Raw genomic sequence first — 24,650 nt, 5'->3', positions numbered from 1 at the left:
TCTTAGAAAGAGTGGTCAGGGAGGCACCTTTAAGAAGTGACATCTGAGTGGAGATCTGGATGTGAATGAGGTAGCCATGCCCGCCGCTGAGGGAGGAGCATTTTGTGCAGACTTAACAGCCAGTGCAAAGACAGACACTGAGGGGAGGTGCTTAAAACTGGAGGTTTTTAGACCTTATTCTCATGCTCAGATGCATAAGGCCAAGTTCTAGGCACCTGTGTTGTAATGGGGCTGTAATAGGGCTTACTGTTATTTCATAGACTAGCAATAGTGGTATAGCAATAAACAAGAAAGATTTGGTAGTCCTCTTGCAAAAAAAGTATTCATGTTCTAAAACTTACAAAAGGCCCCTGTTTTGCATGTTAACAGAAAAACAGAGTGTAGGACCAAAAGAGGTATCAGATATCATCTAATCCAAATCGTCATTTTAGAGTTGAAAACAGTGGTCCAAAAAGGTGAGATGGAAGTCCCACGTTCACATGACTTGATAGTGGCAGAGCTGAGATTAGAACTCCAAATTTGAAACTCCATATGCTTTTTTCCTTAACAGGTGGTTAGGGATGAAATATTTGTAATTGGTAGGCACTCAAATAATTTGTATTAAATATTTGTTTTGAAAATGATAAACCTGATTTTCCTCCTCTCAGATTTCTCCCACTTAGTTTTCCATCTAGCTCGAAGCTCTCCCAAATTCAGTTGTTAAAAAGGAAACCAACTTTGACTAAGGTGCTCACCCCCTTACCCGAATGTGCAAGCAGTGTGTGTAACACACTTTGGCCACCAGAGGGAACTGAAGGCTGCTACTCAGAGTAAAAGTTCTCATTTCTGTACCCAAGTTCTGATGCGGTAGCCTGAGAATCTTCCTGAGAATATGGGGAGGCGGAGTTGGAGGCAGGAAATGGAGGCGGGGCTTCGGCTCACACACCTGTAGCCCCCACCTGCTCAGGTGACTGGCCCAGGGCAGCTGAGGGAAGTTACCTCACCTTTGCTGAACACCTAAGAGAGCCAGGTCCGCCCGAGCCAGAGCTGACAAACTCCTGCACCAGCACCACCACGCGGCATTTATAACAACGATGAAAATGGGGGTTGGAGGCCAGGCCAAAAAGATGAGGACTCACCCTGAGGAGATGTGACCGAAGCTTATAATTATAAAGACGGCAGGTTAGGTGGTATGAGCTTACTTACCAATTCCCAGAGTATCAGAAAGAGGAAGCACCCCTGAAGAGACTGAAGAGACCTTTTTAGGAGGAACAAAGGGAAATGCCACTTACATGGGGTGAGGGGTCAGCAAGGGCAAGACATTTGTGAAACCACTGCCTCCAAGCCTGATGACTTAGGCCCATAACTGGCTTCCATGAGTTCAAATTCGTGCATGGTGCTAACACATATATGCCGAATCTAAAAAAAAAAAAAAAAAAAAGGTTCTGAAGAACCTAGGGGCAGGACAGGAATAAAGACACAGACATAGAGAACGGACTTGAGGACACGGGGAGGGGGAAGGGTAAGCTGGGACGAAGTGAGTGAGTGGCATGGACATATATACACTACCAAATGTACAATAGATAGCTAGTGGGAAGCAGCCACATGGCACAGGGAGATCAGCTCGGTGCTTTGTGACCACCTAGAGGGGTGGGATAGGGAGGGTGGGAGGGAGACACAAGAGGGAGGAGATATGGGGATATATATATACACATATAGCTGATTCACTTTGTTATACAGCAGAAACTAATACAACATTGTAAAGCAATTATACTCCAATAAAGATGTTAAAAAACAAACAAATTCGTGCATGGAATCCTGATAATCCCTGAGTGTCTCTGTCTGAGAGACTCCTGGGCCAGGAGCAGTTTATAAGGTGTTAAATTTGGGGGCTTCTATCTGTCCCACTGGGACCCTTCCTGCTCTTCGGTGCGGATAGTGAAGTAAACGGAAAGGAGGAGCATACGTGGAAAACGCAGCATTTCCTCTCAGATGCCAGGTAGTCATATCCAAAGGTATTAAAGGAAGGCGTACGGGTGAAGAGACTGGTCCTTTCCTAGTAGTATGACTTAGGCAACTGCTTAATTTCTCTAAGCCTCCGTTTTTCCATCCGTCAAACAAAACAAATCCCATTTAGGACGATTTCCCAGTCCTGACAGCGGCGGGGCGGAGCGGTAGGAAGGTGGATAAACAGCCGGGTCCCAGCAGGCTGAGGAGCCGGCCTAGGGACACGCCCTCCCGCCCACCACTCCCGTACTCCGATTGGTCCTCTTCGGAGGGACGGGGTCGGATTGCCCGCGGTGGGCGGGGCCGGTAGCGCAGGGCGGGGCCGGTAGCGCAGGGCGGGGCCGGTAGCGCTGGGCTAGCTTTGGACCTCCTAGGTCGCAGGGCTCCGGACTCTCGCTGGGGTCATCGCCATGGCCGGGTGTGCCCGCGGGTCCGCGCGTGCCGTGCTCGCCTTCCTGCTGGCGCCCGCGCTGGTGGCCCTGCTGGTGGCGCCGGCGCGGGGCCGGGGTGGCCGGGGCCACGGGGACTGGGGCGCCGCCGAGCTGCTGCCGCCCCGCGAGAACGCGGCGCTGGTGGCTCGCTTCGTGACGAACGTCTGCGACTGGGGCGCGCTGGCCACCATCTCCACTCAGGAGGGGGTGCGCGGCCGGCCCTTCGCCGACGTCTTATCGCTCAGCGACGGGCCCCCGTCCAAGGGCAGCGGCGTGCCCTACTTCTACCTGAGCCCTTTGCAGCAGTCGGTGGGCAACCTGAAGGTGAGCGGGCGGGGCCGTGTGGCTCCGCGGGTCGGAGCGCGAGCTTTTCGACTATAGCTTGAATTCTGCCTGCGAAGGAGAGCCAGCCTCGTAGAGATAAGAATGTGAACCCAGCCCAAACCCCTGCCTCTTCTCTCCCGCGCTGGCCGGGCTGACATTGCAGCTTTCCAGTTGTTGGGCAACTAAATACCAGGAATTTCACACACGCACTCGCCACCGCGCCACGCACTTGGGGCGAATTCTTTACCAGCACCTGGAAGACTTCTCAGCCCTGAGTCGTCTTGGGGCACGGTGTCTCATTAACTGGGCTCTAATTATTAAAAGTTTTACCGGGTGTAGAGGCTGTTGGGTAGTTTAGCACTTTGTATAAGTGGCTTCGGGATTTCTCTTTGTCACCGCTTCTTTTGAACTAAGGATTTTCCCTTCAGCAGCATGAAGCGAACAGACAACTTCGTGAATGATTATTGCAGTCTTTAGGCCTCGTGTGCATGAGCTTCCCCGTTAGGGATCAGACCTTTTGGAGGGCCATGTCCTTACCCTTTGCCCACCATCTGGGGCAAGGCCAGATTAACACCTCTCTGGTGGACCCCTGCTGTGTCAAGAGCGGTGTCACAGCTTGGGAGACTAGAGCCATACTGAGTCCAGGAATGGAGCCTGATTTGGGGAAGGTTCTTTTGACAAAAGATCCCAGGTTTGAGGTTAACACTGTTGATAGAAATAAGATGAAAGAAACCTGATATTTGCTGAAGCACTCACCGTGTGCCAGGCTGACCTTTCCATTCATCTTTCACTCATTGTCTCTTTTAATAACCCTTTGAGGGGGGTATTACCATCCTCATTCTGCAGATGAAGAACTTGAGGCTTAGATAGGTTATGTAACTTGCCCAAAGACTTTGGCCACACTTGAATTTCACCCCAGATCCATCTGCCTTCAAAACACAGGTCATAGAGTGGTGGCCCATGAGCTGATCAGGCCCACAGACTGGTTTTCTTTGGCCCACGCAGAGTTCTGTTTTGTTTTTAATAAATCTGAATTAATTCTCAACATTCAAAAATGGAGATTGCGAGTAAACGTCTAAATTTCTAACTTCTTGAAAAATTGGAAGCTCTGTGGCACTGGGGGCCTGCATTCTTTGAGCAGAACCAGAAGCAGCTGCCTCCTTTAGCCAAGACACATACACCCCCTTCACCATTTTCTTATTCCCAGCCCACTCCGCTCCACTCCCTTAGACATTTGCTCAGAGCAAGCTCATTCCACTCCCACGTTGTGCTGTTCAAACTTGGCTGCAAATACAGTCACCTGGGAAGACTTTTAAAAAGGCAATTCCAAGACATTTTACTAAAAACACATTTTATAAAAAAAAAAAAACAAAAAACACCCCAAATCCCTCCCTGATGCTTCTAATATTGGGGGAGGGCAGTGAGAACCACTGCTACACATGAATATATTTAAACTTCTGCTGATATATCTTCCTCATTTTAGGAAATGTGGAAACTCAAACTCAGAGGTGCAGAGACTCACTTGTGACTAGTCAGCTAATGGCTGTCAGGTGGAACTTGAGCTCAGGTCTTTGACATCTCTAGAAAAAGACAGTGGTGAGGCACTTACCCAGGATTTCAGGTCCGTGATTGCAGTGAAAAGGCATGGCCACATCAGAATTAGTCTGACTCTGATGCGGGCAATTAACCAGTCAAAGCTGGTTTCTGCTTTCTACTTTTCCTCCTCCTTCTGACCTCTGTCTTCTTCCTGTCTGCTCTTGTATACCCTACCCACCAGATTTACATGAACAAAATACCACTCAGCATTGCCGTCTGCCCAGAAACCTTTAACAACATCTGGCTGCGTAGAGCTGCATAGGATTCACCTGGGTGTTTGTTAAAAATGCAGATACCTGGGCTGGGAATGGAGCCCAGAAATCAGCATTTTAACAAGCTCTCCAGGCAAGTGGTTCTTGGAAAGCACTGACAGATGCCAGCCTATAAAATACAATCTTGACTCCTTAGCTTGGAGGTGAACCACCCTTACTAGCCCCAGCCCCTGACCTCCCCCCAACCTTGTCCCCAACCCCCTTCCCTCAGAAAGCCTTTCTTTCAAGCAAATTGGGTTTTCACTACTCACAGTTGTGTCTTACACTTTCCCAGTTCTGTGTTTTTGCAGTTACCATTCCCTTTACCTTTAATACGTCTTCCCACTTTTGTGCTGATTTGCCTATCTTATAAGGCTTTCTAGGGTTTCCATATCACTCTAGGCTGTGCTGACATCTTCTTACTCTGAACTTCAAATACACTTAACTGTACCATTCCCTTGGCAATTAGTTATGTGCTGCTTTTTGACCTATTCTGTGTCTTTGTGTTGCATTTTAAAAATTTTATTTATGTCTGACTTTTCAACCAGATTATAAACTTACAGAGAAGGGAAAGACCTTATCTGAGTCTCCCCCTCCCTTATTTTTGGTCTCCTATAGTGCCTTACCTAATAGTTTGTTGACAGCAAATATTTGGCCTAATGATTCCAAAGAGATCTCTTTATGACTCACTGTTTTGATGGGTCACTGTGAGATGGCACAGTTCCCCACACAAGACACTTGGGGTTTAAAACACTAAATACAACATGTGAATTTTACTGTAATCTGTCAACAGTGCCTTTTATGAAGCTGATTTCTGAATAAGAAAGAGGAATTTTGCTTGCATCACATTTTTAATCTAAGAATTCTCTTATTGCTAGAACAGGAATGAGCAACTTCTCCAGTTTTGAAATCACATGACAGTTTCTGCTAGCATAAGATAACCAAGAAGCATGATTCAGCTACTTTCTTGCTTAAATTGTACAGTTAGCTAGTTGAGCCACTGTGGTATTTTTATGCACTAGTTTCACATTAGTCTAATCCTTTAGTCTTTCAGTGAAGACTAGAGATCAGCCTTGTATTTGGGTGGTACTGTAATTATAATTCCTCTGGTGAATATGGGACAAATTAAGAGTTTAAGAGAAAAAAAGCGTTAAAATAATTCTTACCAAGTCAATTAATTTTAAATATGAAACAACCTCCAACACACCTTTTTTGGAGAGAGGGTAAAGATCAGTCTCTATCCAAGTAGTAATTTTCCCAAGTGGAAGGTGGTATTTTCCAGTTCATTGTTTCATGGAAGAACGGTCAAGCTCTGGGGACGGTATGTAACTTGTGAAATTTATTACCTTTCCAGAGACAGTATTTCACATGAGAGGTCTTCATTTTCTCTCTACAGGAGAATCCATATGCTACACTGACCATGTCTTTGGCAGAGACTAGTTTCTGCAGGAAATATGGATTTGATCCCCAAAGTCCCCTCTGTGCTCACATAATACTATCAGGAACTGTTATCAAGGTAAATAGTTATCCTACAAGAACAGATACTTGTTTTAGAAGAGCATCATGTTATTAACAATGCAGGAAGAGATATCTTAGAATAAAATAAAATTGATTTGTGGTTGAGATACAGAGTTAGAATATGTCCTGGTATGTAATTTCATGAAAGCTAACGGTTTTAATCAGTTGCTTTCATATAGGTGTTCAATAAGATATTTATGAGGAAAACGAACTATTTTTTGAAGCCGAACAGATATAACAGCTATTAAGCGCGTATATGAGGAACATCTGCCCAGCCAAAGTTTATACTCCTGACCATGTTGTACGTTGTACAATAGTTCCCATGTTTGGGTTCCTTGTCTCCATATATATTTTTTTTTTAATTTTATTTATTTATTTTTTATTTATGGTTGTGTTGGGTCTTCGTTTCTGTGCGAGGGCTTTCTCTAGTTGTGGCAAGCGGGGGCCACTCTTCATCGCGGTGCGCGGGCCTCTCACTATCGCGGCCTCTCTTGTTGAGGGGCACAGGCTCCAGATGTGCAGGCTCAGTAATTGTGGCTCACGGGCTCAGTTGCTCCGCGGCATGTGTGATCTTCCCAGACCAGGGCTCGAACACGTGTCTCCTGCATTGGCAGGCAGAGTCTCAACCACTGTGCCACCAGGGAAGCCCCCCTTGTCTCCATATTTTAACAGTGGCTTAGAGCAGAGAGTGGGTTTAGTAGGTTAAAAGGGGAGTATCCATTATTAAATACTAGAAATGAATTTAGACAGTTTGGGGTGAGTGCTAGAGGGAAGAAGTTAAATAAAATCGTGGGAAGGGCAAAGGACGAGGTGTCATGGGAACTGATCTGATTGCTAAGCAGCAGACCAGCTTCTTGACCTTGTCAATCATGAATACCTCAGATAAGTTTTATCTGTGGTCTCAAAATTCTATGTGGATGCATCTCTAGAGTTGAGTGTCCTTCACTGGCAAGAGAAAGAGGGGCAGCAGATACTCTTGAGTTCCACTGTGCTTCTTCTAAAGACTTTTATCCTTTGTGTACACTCATCTACGTGTTTAACATGTGCATGTAATGGGATAAAAGTGCTAATGCTACATAGCATGACCACCAGTAGCATTTTATTATAGCACTTTGTGCCAATTACTCTGATAGCTCAAAATTGCTATTTAGCAGTGAAAATTGGTACTCATGATGGTTTCCCACTTTATTATAGTATGTGTTATCACCAACATTTGAAATCTCCATTGTTCTCTGCATTTCTTCGAACTTCCTTTACTTCCTCTTGATTCCATAAGATCAGAATTTATAGTAGATTTTAAAAGTTCTCAGCACAAGGGAAAAAAAAAGAAAAAGAAAAAAGATGAGAAAAAAATGGTGGCTATGTGTGGTGATGGATGTTAACTAAACTTGTGATTATTTTGCAATGTATGCACATATCAAACATTATGTTGTACACCTAAAACTAATACAATGTTATATGTCAATTATAGGTCAATAATTAATTTTAAAAATAAAAATTAAAATAATCAGGATTTATAACTAAATAAACTCTTTAGGAATTGTGGAATGCTAGAATCACACATTCTTAACAGCCAAGAAAACAAAATGTCACTGCTATGAGTAGGTTTATTTTACATATGTCTTTTAGGTGAGTGAAGCAGAAATGGACGTTGCAAAGAATTCATTATTCATTCGACACCCTGAGATGAAAACCTGGCCATCCAGCCATAATTGGTTCTTCGCTAAGTTGAATATAACCAATATCTGGGTCCTGGACTACTTTGGTGGACCAAAAATAGTGACGCCTGAAGAATATTATAATGCCACATTTCAGTAAGTATTTGCATGTCTTTCATCTTTCTAATATTACAGCCCTTTTCAGTGGTCCTCAACCTTCTAAAGCAAGGGGGTCTTAACCATTTCATGTACCATGGATCCCTTTGGCAAGCTGGTAAGGCCTACAACTCCCCTAGGAAAAATATTTTTTAAATGCATAAAGTACACAGGATTACAAAAGAAATCAACTATATTGAAATACCTTTATAAAAATATTTTATAAAATGCGTAGTGTAGTAATATGTTGGCTTTTTAATGAATACGTTAAATAATAAGGTCTAGTAGTGCGTCCACAACTTCTCTGCACTTTCAGAGTAGTGAGAACTGAATATATTAAGACATCTGCAGCAACTCTACCATGATGTGAGAGTATCTGCGATTTCTATATTTCTGTTGCTGGCCGTCACAGATACACTGTCACCACTGTGGTTTATTGCCTACATTCATCACTGAAGAGAATGATACATTTCAGTTAGAGCTTAATGAAAATGAAAACTTTTTTCCATCCCAGTTTTTTCCCGTCGCAAACCCCCTGAACTCTATCTACAAACTAGGACACCAGGTGGAGATTCTGTTATTTTTTCTTTTATTTGTCTGCACCCCACGGCTTGAAGGATCTTAGTTACCTGACCAGGGATTGAACCTGGGCCGTGGCATTGAAAGTGTGGAGTCCTAACCACTGGACTGCCAGGGAATTCCTGAGACCCCATTTTAAGGCTATGCTTGTGGGGCCCTGGGTAGAGCCCAGTTCTGACCCGTGATGGCATTTTCTCATGAGAATCAGACCCGGGTGCTTCCAGACCATGAAGGATCCACATGGAGTCTGAGCACGTGACCCCTGTCTCCTCAACCCCCAGTCCTGTGAGGGTTGGAGGTGGAGGTGTGTGGTATATCCCGCCAGGAAGCGGATACTTAGAGGGAAGGAGTCATGGGAGAGAATGAACGAGAAGAACATAACCTGAAGATGGGAAAGGGACAGGAAAGAAGGGTCTGATCAGATCCTTTGAAATTAGGTCAGGGTTCAAATGAAGGAATACAGGGACTTCCCTGGTGGTCCAGAGGTTAGGACTTCGCACTTTCTTCAGGGGGCCTGGGTTTGATCCCCAGCTGGGGAACTAAGATCCTGCAAGCTGCGAGGCATGGCCAAAAACAAACAAACAAAACAAAACAAAACCCCCTCCCAAAACAAATGAAGGCATACAAGGGACTGGTACTTTTCCCAGGCGACACAGGTCACTCTGGCATGTCTGGCAGCCTCAAGGTCTAGCGGACGGTGACGACAATAACAGTAGCAGTAGCGTTTGTTGAGCATTGCTGGCTGGTGCTATACTGGCAGCTTTACGTGTCTGAACTCACTGAACTCTCACTGCAATCCTATGAGTTAGGTAGTGTTTTTCTTCATTTATGAGATAGAGAGCTGATGCACAGAAAAGAAAGAAACTGGCCTAAAGCCTTACAGCCAGTAAGCAATGGTGCTGGGATGCAAACCCCGGCATTCTAGCTCCACAGCCCTCAACTTGCTTCTAACCAAGATGTTCTGCTGCCTCTCTGGTTACCTTCCTGGCAGCTGACCAGGCTTCAATTCCAGTGTAATTTAAGCACTTTCTACTTGTAGCAGACTGACTGCTGTTTGTGGAGATCAGGTGACGATGCTAAGCTAGACCTGTAGGTTGCAGCTCAGGTTTGGGTTTAAATTCTCAGCATTCGTTTATTCTGTCTTATTCTATTGTACAACAGTTCTGTGGTGAACTATTGACTTTCCACCATGATTGTGAGCCTCTTCACAGCAAAGCTCAGGTTTTAGTTTTGGTTTTTCATTCCAAACTGGACCTAGGACAGTACATGGCACAGAACAGGTGTTTAATAAATACTGGCTACTTGTTAGGCTGATCCTTTGAGACAAAGATTCTCGACTTCCTTGTTTGAATAAAGAATCTAAGAGTCATGGTGTTTATTCCACTGCCGTGCATGCAGGAGAAGAGGCCTGGGCCAGCGATTGTCTCCTGGACACGAAAAGCCATCTTACTTTATAGGAAGACAGAGGTAGCAATTACAACATTATGGCAGGGCAACAAATTATCAAGGAGGACGGCCAGTAAGATAATAGGCCTGCTCTTTGAGGTTAAAGTTCACTTTTACAGGACATAACAATCTCTGAAGTACAGTTATCTTTGTATAAATAATATGCCCGAGGGCAATGCTTGCTTTAATAACAAAATAAAACTGGGTTTTCCCATAAGTTTCCACACTGAATAAGTGAGTAAAATAGATAAATTTGAGGTTCCCACTTAACACAGACGAGTGGGCCTTTTCTGCAGCTCAGAGATAAAAGGGAGCACTCGCTCCTGTCCTTCTGAGAGGAGGACAGAAGACTAGCCCAGGGAGTGACCCCTCCTGAGACAGGACTCCAGAATCCTAGGAATGGGCAGTGACTTGAAGGTGACCTTCCCGAACAGGTGCCTCTGACTCCATTTCAGAGTCCAGGAGTGGGTGCCCCACCATCCCACCCACCAGGTTTGCCATCAGAACTGTTCAATAGCCCAAGAGAGTATACAATAGTTCTTGCCTTGCTGGACTCATATTGAATGGAAGGTTGATGTTTACCCAAAGTATTTGCACTCATGCTTGAGTAAGCAGTTCTCATAAGTATCAGCAATTGCTTAGTCTCACTGTTAAGTCTGAGTAGTAGGCCTCTAGGCTGCCCACGTGTTCCCTGGCAAAGACAGAGGTAATGAGAGGTCACAGATTACAAACCTGCCCGCTCTCCCTTACCTGGAGCTAGATTTCCTGATGGCAGTGGTCGGGGCCGCAACAGGAAAATGGGTCAAGGTCATGTCCCCGGCTGGACGCTGGCTGATTGCTGCTCTTTTGCCCTAATGTTCAGGACCCCTTCTGTTCTTGACTGTTCTTGTCTTTTATTTTATTTTTTTAATAGATTTATTTATTTATTTATTTATTTATGGCTGCGTTGGGTCTTCGTTGTTGCCCGCAGGCTTTTTCTAGTTGCAGCGAGCAGGGTCTGCTCTTCATTGCGGTGCGCGGGCTTCTCATTGCGGTGGCCTCTCTTGTTGTGGAGCACGGGCTCTAGGCGCGTGGGCTTCAATAGTTGTGGCACGTGGGCTCAGTAGTTGTGGCTCGTGGGCTCTAGAGCGCAGGCTAAGTAGTTGTGGCACACGGGCTTAGTTGCTCCGCAGCATGTGGGGATCTTCCCGGACCAGGGCTCGAACCCGTGTCCCCTGCATTGGCAGGCGGATTCTTAACCACTGCGCCACCAGGGAATCCCCTGTTTTTGTCTTTTAAATCTTCAGATATTCTTGAATGAAATGATCACAGCAGCCACAGCTGCTGATGAATATTTCATCCCGGCAGCGTTTGCTAAGTGTGTCAGCATCATACTTGGAGAGGAGGAATGATGGCCGAGACGAAGATTCCTAGCTAGGCCTGACCCTAAACCAGAACTCAGGAATCTTCATTTTAGCAAACTCAGATGATTCTTTTTTACTTATTTATTTATTTATAAAATTTTTTTTATTTGCAAATCATATATTTGATAAGGGGTTAATATCCAAAATATATAAAGAATTCATACAACTCAATAGCAAATAAAACAAACAATCCAATTATAAACGGGCAGAGGATCCGATTAGACATTTCTCCAAGAAGACATACATGGCCAGGTACCTGAAAAGATGCTCAGCATCACCGATCATCAGGAAAATGCAAGTCAGAACCTCAATGAGATATCACCTCACATGTGTTAGAATGGCTGTTATCAAAAAGACAAGAAATAACAAGTATTGGTGAGGATGTGGAGAAAAGGGAACCCCTATGCACTGTTAATGGGAATGCAAATTGGCGCAGCCACCATGGAAAACAGCATGGAGATTCCTCAAAAACTTAAAAACAGAACTAACATATGTTTCCAGCGCTTCCATTTCTGGATATTTATCTGAAGAAAATGAAAACCTCCAGCAAGTCCATCTTTTCTAATTTGAAAAGATGTATGCACCCCATGTTCATTGTAACATCATTCGCAATAGCCAAGACGGGGAAACAACCTGTGTCCATTGATGGATGGATAGAAAAAGAAAATGTGATTGCTGTATCTCTCTATATAGATATAGGAATATTATTCAGCCATATAAAAGAAGGAAATCCTGTCATTTGTAACAAAATGGATGTACTTTGAGGGCATTATGCTAAGTGAAAAAAGTCAGACAAAGAAAAATACTGCATTATATGTGGAATCTAAACAACAAATAAGCAAACAAACAAAAAACCAAAGCAAAGCAAACTCATAGGTACAGAGAATAGATTGGTGGCTACCAGAGGCAGGGTGGGGCGGGATGGGTGAAACAGGTTAAGGGGGTCAAAAGGTACAAACTTCCTGTTATAAAATAAACAAGTCATGGGAATATAATATACAGCATGGTGACTATAGGTTATAATACCATACTGCAGATTTGACAGTTACTGAGTAAGTAGATCTTAAAAGTTCTCATCCCAAGAAAAAAATTTTGTAACTCTGTGTGGTGATGGACGTTAACTAGACTCCTGATGATCATTTCTCAATGTATACAAACATGGAATCATGATGTTGTACACCTGAAACTAATATGTTATATGTCAATTATACCTCAATTAAAAAAAGAAGTGATTGTATAAGTGTTCAAAGATATAGATGCAGTGTGGCATTTTTTTCTTTTCCTTTTAAATAAATCCTGTATTTAAATCTAAATCTTTTTTTTTTTTTTTTTCTGACTGTGCTGGGTCTGTTGCTGGGCGCGGGCTTTCTCTAGTTGCGGTGAGCGGGGCTACTCTTCGTTGCAGTGCGTGGGCTTCTCATTGCGGTGGCTTCTCTTGTTGCAGAGCACGGGCTCTAGGCATGTGGGCTTCAGTAGTTGTGGCGCCTGGGCTCTGTAGTTGTGGCTCGTGGTCTCAGTAGTTGTGGCTTGCGGGCTCTAGAGCACAGGCTCAGTAGTTGTGGCACATGGGCTTTGTTGCTCTGCGGCATGTGGAATCTTCCCAGACCAGGGCTCAAACCCCTGTCCCCTGCATTGGCAGGCGGATTCTTAACCACTGTGCCACCAAGGAAGCCCTAAACATTTTTTTAAAAATATTTATTTATTTATTTATTTGGCTGCACCGCGTCTTAGTTGTGGCATGTGAGATCTTCATTGCTATGTGCGCAATCTTCGTTGTGGCATGTGGGAACTTTAGTTGTGGCATGCGGGATCTTTAGTTGTGGCATGTGGGATCTAGTTCCCTGACTAGGGATAGAATCCGGGCCCCCTGCATTGGGAGTGCAGAATCTTAGCCACTGGACCACCAGGAAAGTCCCATGGACTTTAAATCTAATTTAAAGTATTAGATTTTATACTCCAATAAAGATGTTAAAAAAAAAAAGCATTAGATTTTAGATTATGGAACATTCATATAATGAACCACAAAGCAGTCATTGGAAGTGATGTAATTAGACATAGACATGTAAAGATGATCACAATATATTAAATTTAAAAAGCAAGTTACAAAATTGTATGTGTCATAAATGCCATTTAAAAACATATAGTAAAAATAACATACTCTAGTAATAGAAAAAAAGTTCTGGCAAGACACATTAAAACCTTACAGTATATAATTCAACAATAAAAATATAATTAATTCAATTAAAAAACAGGCAAAGGATTTGACATATCTATGAATATTACTCAGTCATAAAAAAGAAGGGAATCTTGCCATTTGCTACAACATGGCTGGACCTTGAGGGCATTACGTTAAGTGAAAAAAATCAGACGAAGAAAGACAAGTCCTGTATGATCTCACTTATTTGTGGAATCTAAAAATAGAAATAAAAAATTAAAAATAAACCCAAACCCTGAACTCATAGATACAGAGAACAGACTGGTGGTTGCCAGAGGTGGGAGGTGGGCGGGGGTGGGTGAAATGGGTGAAGGGGGTCAAAAAGTACAAACTTCCAGTTATAAAATAAGTCATGAGGATATAACGTACAGAATGGTGACTATAGTTATTAATACTGTGTTGTATGTTTGAAAGTTGCTAAGAGAGTAGATCTTAAAAGTTCTCATCACAAGAAATAAACGTAACTATGTGCAGTGATAGAAATTAAGTAGCCTGGGGTAATCATTTTACTATACGTACATATTTCAAATCTTTATGCTGTGCACCTGAAACTAATATAATGTTATGTGTAAAATAAGCATAATACAAAATATACAGTTAGAAGGAGCAGCAAGAAATATGAAAATCTGAAGGAAGGAGAAATTACTTCGGAATAGTGGGATTAGGGAAGGTTTCATTGGAAGAGTTAGCATATGAGTTGGGCCTTTTAAAGATAGCAATTTGATATGTGTGAAAGGAAGAGAGTATGCTAGGCAAGGGAACAACATAGATTTAAAAAAAGAGCAAGGAATTGTGAGATGTGGTCAAAGAATGGTGTTTAGTTTCACTTGGAGGATGGTAGAAGGTAATTTCAGAAGGTAGGTTTGGGCCAGTTTGTAGAAGACGTTGAGTATGAGATTAAAACGCATATATTACTTTGGATTAGGACAGAAGGATGTGTATGCTGTTTTATAGTATGAGTGAAATGACCTCACCCACAGCGTTAGTCAGGAGGGTCCAAGTCATGTCTCTTACGTTGTTAAGAGACGACATTTAAATTTTAGTGGCTTAAGAAAACAAAAGTCAAAAGTTTATTTTTATTTATGCAAATTCTGCCGTGGATTTGGGCAATTCTCCAGAACAATTATCCTCTGTATGTTGGTTGGCTCCGCAGTCTGGTCTCTGTGGACCCTGTGGCACCTCCATGTTAACACATGCTTCCACAATGGCTGTTGCAAGAAAAAAGTTCTGAAAGGTTACCCATCTGGAACTAAGTTACTTTGTTCTAGAAGCCACACACACACACTGCTTCTGCTTACAGCTCATTGGCCAGACGAGTACCGTGGCCCTTCCTAATGCAAGCGGGGCCTGGGAAGTATGGTCTCTGTGTGTCTGGAAATGGGGAGGGCATGGATACTGAGGAGGCCTAGTAATGTCCACCACACCCAGACTTGCACAAAATCACTGTGATTCAGAACAAGATTGTATTTACAAACGAAATAGAGATACGTAAGGTTTCTCAACTCTATTAACAGAAATTTCCCCATCTGTTGCATTTACAACTTTCAAATGAAGGAAATATTGTTTACGGTTTATCCACCCACAACACATAATGAGAGGAAGATAGCTACTTATTTCTGTAGTCTGCCTGTTATCATCTCTAGGGCAGCATAAATTGGTGTATGTTGTATGGGGCATAAGCTCTGCCGACACACAGCTGACACCTCACTTGGCTTCAGCTGCAAGCTGCAGTCTAGCCATTATAGACCACATCTTCCAAAGGACGCCTCCTCATCAGAATGTGATGAGAGAGAAAGCCATGCTTAAGGAAAGAATAACACTGATGTAATGTGTGTACACACAGTCGCCTGTATGTGGTGTGAACATGTTACACGATCTACGTAAATGGAAGATATTTTGAGAATGGAATGTAGAGCTAGTATGGCTTAGTCAAAAGTGCCTGAGCTTTGGAGTCAGAGATCAATAAGCTACAATCCTAACTTTATGAACTAATTGCTCTGTGACTTCGAGCCTCAGTTTCTCATCTTTTTTTTTTTTCACACACACGCACACACACACACTGTATTTTATTTTTACAAGAGATAAATAAACTGACACCAAGCATTATAAATGGATGACCACAACAAAAGCAACAATGATTGCAATTACCAAACACGAAACACACTCCCACTATGTCATAATATTGACATTCAGTCTAGTAATCCTCCACTGTAACAGCTCCTTTACTTTGCAGTGAAAATTGATTTGTATATTTTTTGCCTCTGAGTCCTTGTGGGATATTTTTTTTTTTTTATTCAAACAAAGTCACAAAAATTATAATCATCCTCATCAGTTCACTCAGTCCCATGTAATTAATTTTTTTTTATCTTGATCTTTTGTTAGCACTTTTATGAATTTATCAGTTTTCCATTAGAGTTCTGAAAATGCGTATTCATTCAGTTCAGCAGTATAGTAAGTTACCAGAAACCTGTACTTGTCAGAGTCTTTTCCATGAATTCCTTGAAGATGAAACCCTTTTATAGGAACATTTTTGCAAAAGCATCAGAGTACACCCAGAACTGTCTGTAAATGACAAAAGACTTAAAAATGACCACGGTTAAAGATTTGATGAAAGTTCATAATAATGCAATTGACAGGGAAATTTAGTTATTTCTGAGATGTACATTTTAAAGTAATAACTAGAGTTATGACTTATAACATTATACCAGAACATATAAGATTTTTAGAAATTTCATGTAATGTCTGAAACAATTATATTAACATATTTCCATACAAATAACCCAAAGAAAGTTTAGTATTAGTTGTTTTTTTGTTTGCTTCTTTGTTTGTTTTTTATACTGCAGGTTCTTATTAGTCATCAATTTTATACACATCAGTGTATACATATCAATCCCATTCGCCCAGTTCAGCACACCACCATCCCCACCCCACAGCGGTTTTCCCCCCTTGGTGTCCATACGTTTGTTCTCTACGTCTGTGTCTCAACTTCTGCCCTGCAAACCGGTTCATCTGTACCATTTTTCTAGGTTCCACATACATGCGTTAATCTACGATATTTGTTTTTCCCTTTCTGACTTACTTCACTCTGTATGACAGTCTTTAGATCCATCCACATCTCAACAAATGACTCAATCTTGTTCCTTTTTGTGGCTGAGTAATATTCCATTATATATATGTACCATGTCTTCTTTATCCATTCCTCTGTCGATGGGCATTTAGGTTGCTTCCATGATCTGGCCATTGCAAATAGTGCTGCAGTGAACATTAGGGTGCATGTGTCTTCTCGAATTATGGCCTTCTCTGGGTATATGCCCAGTAGTGGGATTGCTGGATCATATGGTAATTCTATTTCTAGTCTTTTAAGGAACCTCCACACTGTTCACCACAGTGGCCGCACCAATCCACATTCCCACCAACAGTGCGAGAGGGCTCCCTTCTCTCCACACCCTCTCCAGCACCCATTGTTTGTGGATTTTCTGATGATGCCCATTCCAACTGGTGTGAGGTCATACCTCATTGTAGCCTTGATCTGCATTTCTCTAATAATCAGTGATGTTGAGCAGCCCTTCATGTGCTTCTTGGCCATCTGTATGTCTTCTTTGGAGAAATGTCCACCCAGGTCCTCTGCCCGTTTCTGGATTGCGTTGCCTGCTTCTTTAATATTGAGCTGCATGAGCTGTTTATATATTTTGGAGATTAATCCTTTGTCCGTGGATTCATTTGCAAATATTTTCTCCCATTCTGAGGGTTGTCTTTTCGTCTTTTCGTCTTGTTTATGGTTTCCTTTGCTGTGCAAAAGCTTTGAAGTTTCATTAGGTCCCATTTGTTTATTTTTGTTTTTATTTCCATTACTCTAGGAGGTAGATCTTGCTGCGATTTATGTCAAAGAGTGTTCTTCCTATGTTTTCCTCTAAGAGTTTTATAGTGTCCGGTCTTACATTTAGGTCTCGAATCCATTTTGAGTTTATTTTTGTGTATGGTGTTAGGGAGTGTCCTAATTTCATTCTTTTACATGTAGCTGTCCAGTTTTCCCAGCATCACTTATTGAAGAGACTGTCTTTTCTCCATTGTCTATCTTTGCCTCCTTTGTCATAGATTAGTTGACCATAGGTGCATGGGTTTATCTCTGGGCTTTCTATCTTGTTCCATTGGTCTATGTTTCTGTTTTTGTGCCAGTACCATATTGTCTTGATTACTGTAGCTTTGTAGTATAGTCTGAAGTCAGGGAGTCTGATTCCTCCAGCTCCGTTTTTTTCCCTCAAGACTGCTTTGGCTATTTGGGGTCTTTTGTGTCTCCATACAAATTTTAAGATGATTTGTTCTAGTTCCGTAAAAAATGCCATTGGTAATTTGATAGGGATTGCATTGAATCTGTAGATTGCTTTGGGTAGTATAGTCATTTTCACAATATTGATTCTTCCAATCCAAGAACATGGTATATCTCTCCATCTGTTGGTATCATCTTTAATTTCTTTCAACAGTGTCTTATAGTTTTCTGCATACAGGTCTTTTGTCTCCCTAGGTAGGTTTATTCCTAGGTATTTTATTCTTTTTGTTGCAATGGTAAATGGGAGTGTATCCATAATTTCTCTTTCAGATTTTTCATCATTAGTGTGTAGGAATGCAACAGATTTCTGTGCATTAATTTTGTATCCTGCAACTTTACCAAATTCATTGATTAGCTCTAGTAGTTTTCTGGTGGCATGTTTAGGATTCTCTATGCATAGTATCATGTCATCTGCAAACAGTGACAGCTTTACTTCTTCTTTTCTGATTTGAATTCCTTTTATTTCTTTTTCTTTTCTGATTGCCGTGGCTAGGACTTCCAAAACTATGTTGAATAATAGTGGTGAGAGTGGACATCCTTGTCTCATTCCTGATCTTAGAGGAAATGCTTTCAGTTTTTCACCATTGAGAATGATGTTTGCTGTGGGTTTGTCGTACATGGCCTTTATTATGTTGAGGTCGGTTCCCTCTTTGCCCACTTTCTGGAGAGTTTTTATCATAAATGGGTGTTGAATTTTGTCAAAAGCTTTTTCTGCATCTATTGAGATGATCATATGATTTTTATTCTTCAGTTTGTTAATATGGTGTATCACATTGATTGATTTGTGTATATTGAAGAATCCTCGCATCCCTGGGATAAATCCCACTTGATCATGGTGTATGATACTTTTATTGTGTTGTTGGATTCTGTTTGCTAGTATTTTGTTGAGGATTTTTGCATCTATATTCATCAGTGATATTGGTCTGTAATTTTCTTCTTTTGTAGTATCTTTGTCTGGTTTTGGTATCAGGGTGATGGTGGCCTCATAGAATGAGTTTGGGAGTGTTCCCTCCTCTGCAATTTTTTGGAAGAGTTTGAGAAGGATGGGTGTTAGCTCTTCTCTAAATGTGTGATAGAATTCACCTGTGAAGCCATCTGGTCCTGGACTTTTGTTTGCTAGAAGATTTTTAATCACAGTTTCAATTTCATGACTTGTGATTGGTCTGTTCATATTTTCTGTTTCTTCCTGGTTCAGTCTTGGAAGGTTATACCTTTCTAAGAATTTGTCCATTTCTTCCAGGTTGTCCATTTTATTGGCATAGAGTTGCTTGTAGTAGTCTCTTAGGATGCTTTGTATTTCTGCAGTGTCTGTTGTACCTTCTCCTTTTTCATTTCTAATTTTATTGATTTGAGTCCTCTCCCTCTTTTTCTTGATGAGTCTGGCTAATGGTTTATCAATTTAGTTTATCTTCTCAAAGAACCAGCTTTTAGTTTTATTGATCTTTGCTATTGTTTTCTTTGTTTCTATTTCATTTATTTCTGCTCTGATCTTTATGATTTCTTTCCTTCTGCTAACTTTGGGTTTTGTTTCTTCTTCTTTCTCTAGTTCCTTTAGGTGTAAGGTTAGATTGTTTATTTGAGATTTTTCTTGTTTCTTGAGGTAGGCTTGTATAGCTATAAACTTCCCTCTTAGAACTGCTTTTGCTGCATCCCATAGGTTTTGAATCGTCATGTTTTCATTGTCATTTGTCTCTAGGTATTTTTTGATTTCCTCTTTGATGTCTTCAGTGATCTCTTGGTTATGTAGTAGCGTATTGTTTAGCCCTCATGTGTTTGTGTTTTTTACATCTTTTCCCCTGTAATTCATTTCTAATCTCATAGCATTGTGGTCAGAAAAGATGCTTGATATGATTTCAATTTTCTTAAATTTACTGAGGCTTGATTTGTGACCCAGGATGTGATCTATCCTGGAGAATATTCCATGCGCACTTGAGAAGAAAGTGTAATCTGCTGTTTTTGGATGGAATGTCCTATAAATATCAATTAAACCTATCTGGTCTATTGTGTCATTTAAAGCTTGTGTTTCCTTGTTTATTGTCGTTTTCGATGATCTGTCCATTGATGTAAGTGAGGTGTTAAAGTCCCCCCTATTATTGTGTTACTGTCCTCTTTTTTTGTCCTCTTTTACAGCTGTTAGCAGTTGCCTTATGTATTGAGGTGCTCCTATGTTGGGTGCATATATATTTATAATTGTTATATCTTCTTGTTGGATTGATACCTTGATCATTATGTAGTGTCCTTCCTTGTCTCTTGTAACATTCTTTATTTTAACGTCTACTTTATCTGATATGAGTATAGCTTCTCCAGCTTTCTTTTGATTTCCATTTGCATGGAATATCTTTTTCCATCCCCTCACTTTCAGTCTGTATGTGTCCCTAGGTCTGAAGTGGGTCTCTTGTAGACAGCATATATATGGGTCTTGTTTTTGTATCCATTCAGCAAGCCTGTGTCTTTTGTTTGGAGCATTTAATCCATTCACGTTTAAGGTAATTATCAATGTGTATGTTCCTGTGACCATTTTCTTAATTGTTTTGGGTTTGTTTTTGTAGGTCCTTTTCTTCTCTTGTGTTTCCCACTTAGAGAAGTTCCTTTAGCATTTGTTGTAGAGCTGGTTTGGTGGTGCTGAATTCTCTTAGCTTTTGCTTTTTTGTAAAGCTTTTGATTTCTCCATCGAATCTGAATGAGATCCTTGCTGGGTAGAGTAATCTTGGTTGTAACTTCTTCTCTTTCATCACTTTAAGTATATCATGCCACTCCCTTCTGGCCTGTAGAGTTTCTGCTGAGAAATCAGCTGTTAACCTTATGGGAGTTCCCTTGTACATTATTTGTCCTTTTTCCCTTGCTGCTTTCAATAATTTTTCTTTGTCTTTAATTTTTGCCAATTTGATTACTATGTGTCTTGGTGTGTTTCTCCTTGGGTTTATCCTATATGGGACTCGCTGTGCTTCCTGGACTTAGGTGGCTATTTCCTTTCCCATATTAGGGAAGTTTTCAGCTATAATCTCTTCAAATATTTTCTCTGGTCCTTTCTCTCTCTCTTCTCCTTCTGGGACCCCTATAATGCGAATGTTGTTGCGTTTAATGTTGTCCCAGAGGTCTCTTAGGCTGTCCTCATTTCTTTCATTCTTTTTTCTTTATTCTGTTCCGCAGCAGTGAATTCCACCATTCCGTCTTCCAGGTCACTTATCAGTTCTTCTGCCTCAGTTATTCTGCTGTTGATTCCTTCTAGTGTCGTTTTCATTTCAGTTATATTGTTCATCTCTGTTTGTTCTTTAATTCTTCTAGGTCTTTGTTAAACATTTCTTGCATCTTCTCGATCTTTGCCTCCATTCTTTTTCCAAGGACCTGGATCATCTTCACTATCATTATTCTGAATTCTTTTTCTGGAAGGTTGCCTATCTCCACTTCATTTAGTTGTTTTTCTGGGGTTTTACCTTGTTCCTTCATCTGGTACATAGCCCTCTGCCTTTTCATCTTTTCTATCTTTCTGTGAATATGGTTTTTGTTCCACAGGCTGCGGGGTTGTAGTTCTTCTTGCTTCTGCTCTCTGCAGTCTGGTGGGTGAGGCTATCTAAGAGGCTTGTGTAAGTTTCCTGATGGGAGGGACTGGTAGTGGGTAGAGCTGACTGTTGCTCTGGTGGGCAGAGCTCAGTAAAACTTTAATCCACTTGACTGCTGATGGGTGGGGCTGGGTTCCCTCCCTGTTAGTTGTTTGGCCTGAGGCAACCCAACACGGGGAGCCTACCTGGGCTCTTTGGTGGAGCTAATGACAGACTCTGGGAGGGCTCACGCCAAGGAGTACTTCCCAGAACTTCTGCCGCCAGTGTCCCTGTCCCCACAGTGAGCCACAGCCCCCACCCCACCCCCCAACCTTGGCAGGAGACCCTCCAACAGTAGCAGGTAGGTCTGGTTCAGTCTCCCCTGGGGTCACTGCTCCTTCCCCTGGGTCCCGATGCGCACACTACTTTGTGTGTGCCCTCCAAGAGTGGAGTCTCTGTTTCCCCCAGTCCTGTCGAAGTCCTGCAATCAATTCCCACTAGACTTCACAGTCTGATTCTCTAGGAATTCCTCCTCCCGTTGCCGGACCCCCAGGTTGGGAAGCCTGACGTGGGGCTTGGAACCTTCACTCCAGTGGGTGGACTTCTGTGGTATAAGTGTTCTCCAGTCTGTGCGTCACCCACCCACCAGTTATGGGATTTGATTTTACTGTGATTGCGCCCCTCCTACCATCTCATTGTGGCTTCTCCTTTGTCTTTGGATATGGGGTATCTTTTTTGGTGAGTTCCAGTGTCTTCCTGTTGATGATTGTCCAGCAGCTAGTTGTGATTCTGGTGTTTTCACAAGAGGGAGTGAGAGCACGTCCTTCTACTCCACCATCTTGGTTCCTCTCCCAGATGATTCTTTAGTACACTAAAGTGGCTGAAATTAACTCGAGATCTTAAACTTTCAGAAGTTTCTCTAGTCCTTCCCTAGAATGAATTAACTTTTATGATTTGTCAACTCAGTTTAATGAAATAATTTTTCTTCCCCTCTCTTCCTCTCTCTAGGTGAAGCAGCATATGGCGAATTTAACCTCATGTGCGAAGTTTCTTAGGAAGTTTCATGCAGACTTAAAGCGCTTCATGTTTCTTTATGGAAAGTTTCCCAGGTTATTAGACAGTTTTCTTCCCTTGCTTGCATGTTTACAGAATTGAGATGGATTGGTACCGCATTTCTTGGAAGATGAGATTGCTGGATAGATTTATATATATTTCCGTATTTTGAAGCCATTTTCATAGAGACATGTCATTCATTATGATCAAAGAAGTTTTGTTCCATCAATTCCAAATAGTTTGCCAATGGTGCTCCTTAAAGAGGAGTGGGTACCAGTTTCAGATTGCCCATTGGCATTTGAAAGTACTCAAGTACGTGTTTCTAATTACTGAAAACCACTGTGCTGGGGAGAGGTGTCATGCCTCCACGGGCTGCTGCCTGAGCCTGTATTGAGGGCTTGGCTCCTGTTACAGTGCACCTGAATAAATCTTGCCGAGGCAAACGAACAGTGACGAAACACAAACGGAGCATCTCACTCATGGTCCATTTATGTCTGACAGTCCTGGGTGTTGTTGATCCAACACAGGGCAAGACTGTTTCTTATAAAGAACTTTAAAAAAAGCTTTTGAAGTCTAAAGTGATAATTATCTAGAACAAAGGAAGTTCATAAAACTTCCTGAATTTGATTTAATCAAGGAAGTTCATAAAATTTTCTGAATTTGATTTCCCCAGCTAGGTGGACACTGTATAATCAGTTTCCTCCACTCAAAATACATAGAAACAAGCATACATTTTTTTTTTTTTTGCCCCAAAATGGGATTGCGAAGAAAGAAAAGAAAGGAGGGGATTTTGTGTGTAATTTGTTTCTCGTGTTCTTTTCTAAGTTAAGTGAATGCAGATATGGACCAGTTTAAACCAGGGCCCAAATCCATCTCCCAACCACTCTCTCTAGCTTCTTTTCTAATGCTACTCTCAACAATGAACTAAGCCTTCCTCAGCTGCTTCAAATCTCTGAATGGCTTCTAATGCTGTTACTACCTAAATCATGTCATCAGAGGGAAAACAACATGACTTTTAGAAAAGAAATCACATTTCTTCAGAAGGGAAAAAACTGTTTGCTTTTATTACCTATATACATGATTTCAGAAGACTGTATGAGATCCATCATAAAGAGGTGTGTCAGGAGTCAAGCAACTGAATCCTTAAATGGCTAAGAGAGAGGAAATTGAATATGAGTTTGAAGACTACAAAATGAATTTATCTGAAGTCGAGCAAACAGCTTCTCTTTAAGAAAAATGATGTATCTTAAACTTGGTAGAGTAGGTTTCTTATCCAAGGCATTAATAATTAAAAGCATTATTTTCATGAAATATGTTGGATTTATTTTCTTACACAGAGATGTTAATATTTATTACATGTTTTTTCACTCTCCACTGTTGAAACCCTTTTGTGTTTTTATTTTATAATCAACTTGTGGCTGCTTCAAAGCTGAAAATGAACAATTTGACTCTTTCCTATTGGTAAACAGCTCATTGTGTCTTAAAATTTGGGGATTGGCCAGAATGCAGCCTTTGTCAAGGATCTTCCCTCAGGGCCTTGGCTGCCAAGGTACCTTGTGATAGAATTAGGTTGAGAGTGTCTATCTGTATTTCTCCCTTTACCCAGTCACTGTGAGTTTTCTCTTCATCATTTGGTACCATGTAAAAACATTTGTATTCAGGTAAGATCCAATTATCACATTAGAGTGAACCACTTTTTCACGGAAGGCACTGCAGATTCCTTTATAATTGAATGTGCAGATTGTTGCCGTTATGTTATGATTGACCACCAGAGGGCACTGTGGACCACTTTTTGTGCAGATGCTGGTTCTTGTACAGTAAGATCGAGAACTTATATGCAGGGATACGTTCCAAGACCACCCCTCCCCCCGCCCACCCCCACCGTGGATGCCTGCAACCCAGGATGGTACCAAACCTATATATACTATGTTTTTTCTTATACATACATACGATAAAGTTTAATTTATAAATTAGGCACAGTAAGAGACTATCCGAATTGCCAGCGTCACTACTCTTGTGCTTTGGGACCATTATTAAGTAAAATAAAGGTAACTTGAACACAAGCGCTGTGATACCAAGACAGTTGATCTGATAACCCCATCTGATAACCCCAGTGATGGGTAGTATTGATACATACAGTGTGGATTCGCTGGACAAAGGGCTGATTC

General features: G+C 41.7%; 1 protein-coding gene across 3 annotated transcripts; it reads left to right on the top strand.

The window, feature by feature from the left end:
• Window positions 1-2,309: 2,309 nt before the first annotated feature.
• Window positions 2,310-23,793, top strand: CREG1 (cellular repressor of E1A stimulated genes 1). Of its 3 annotated transcripts, XM_059935587.1 has the most exons (4): window positions 2,312-2,741; window positions 5,985-6,104; window positions 7,736-7,920; window positions 22,438-23,793. In XM_059935587.1, the coding sequence occupies exons 1-4, from the start codon at window positions 2,397-2,399 to the stop codon at window positions 22,439-22,441; spliced, it is 654 nt and encodes a 217-aa protein (XP_059791570.1). In that variant the 5' UTR covers window positions 2,312-2,396; the 3' UTR covers window positions 22,442-23,793. The 3 variants fall into 3 exon arrangements, with proteins under 3 accessions (XP_059791588.1, XP_059791580.1, XP_059791570.1); XM_059935605.1 differs by lacking the exon at window positions 5,985-6,104 and having other exon boundaries at window positions 2,310-2,741; XM_059935597.1 differs by lacking the exon at window positions 22,438-23,793 and having other exon boundaries at window positions 2,311-2,741; window positions 7,736-7,924.
• The last annotated feature ends 857 nt before the right edge of the window (window positions 23,794-24,650 follow it).

The sequence above is a fragment of the Balaenoptera ricei genome, chromosome 1 (assembly GCF_028023285.1).
Source record: "Balaenoptera ricei isolate mBalRic1 chromosome 1, mBalRic1.hap2, whole genome shotgun sequence".
NCBI lineage: Eukaryota > Metazoa > Chordata > Mammalia > Artiodactyla > Balaenopteridae > Balaenoptera > Balaenoptera ricei.
The sequence above is the reverse complement of the archived record's forward strand: the minus strand, read 5'-3'. Positions and strand labels throughout refer to the sequence as shown.

What these genes read in the sequence shown, in the direction of transcription:
- CREG1 (XM_059935587.1), top strand. Translation starts at nt 2,397, where the DNA reads ATGGCCGGGTGTGCCCGCGGGTCCGCGCGTGCCGTGCTCGCCTTCCTG. An exon ending in AGTCGGTGGGCAACCTGAAG is followed by an intron (nt 2,742 to 5,984) that starts GTGAGCGGGCGG and finishes TTCTCTCTACAG; the next exon opens with GAGAATCCATATGCTACACT. An exon ending in TATCAGGAACTGTTATCAAG is followed by an intron (nt 6,105 to 7,735) that starts GTAAATAGTTAT and finishes TATGTCTTTTAG; the next exon opens with GTGAGTGAAGCAGAAATGGA.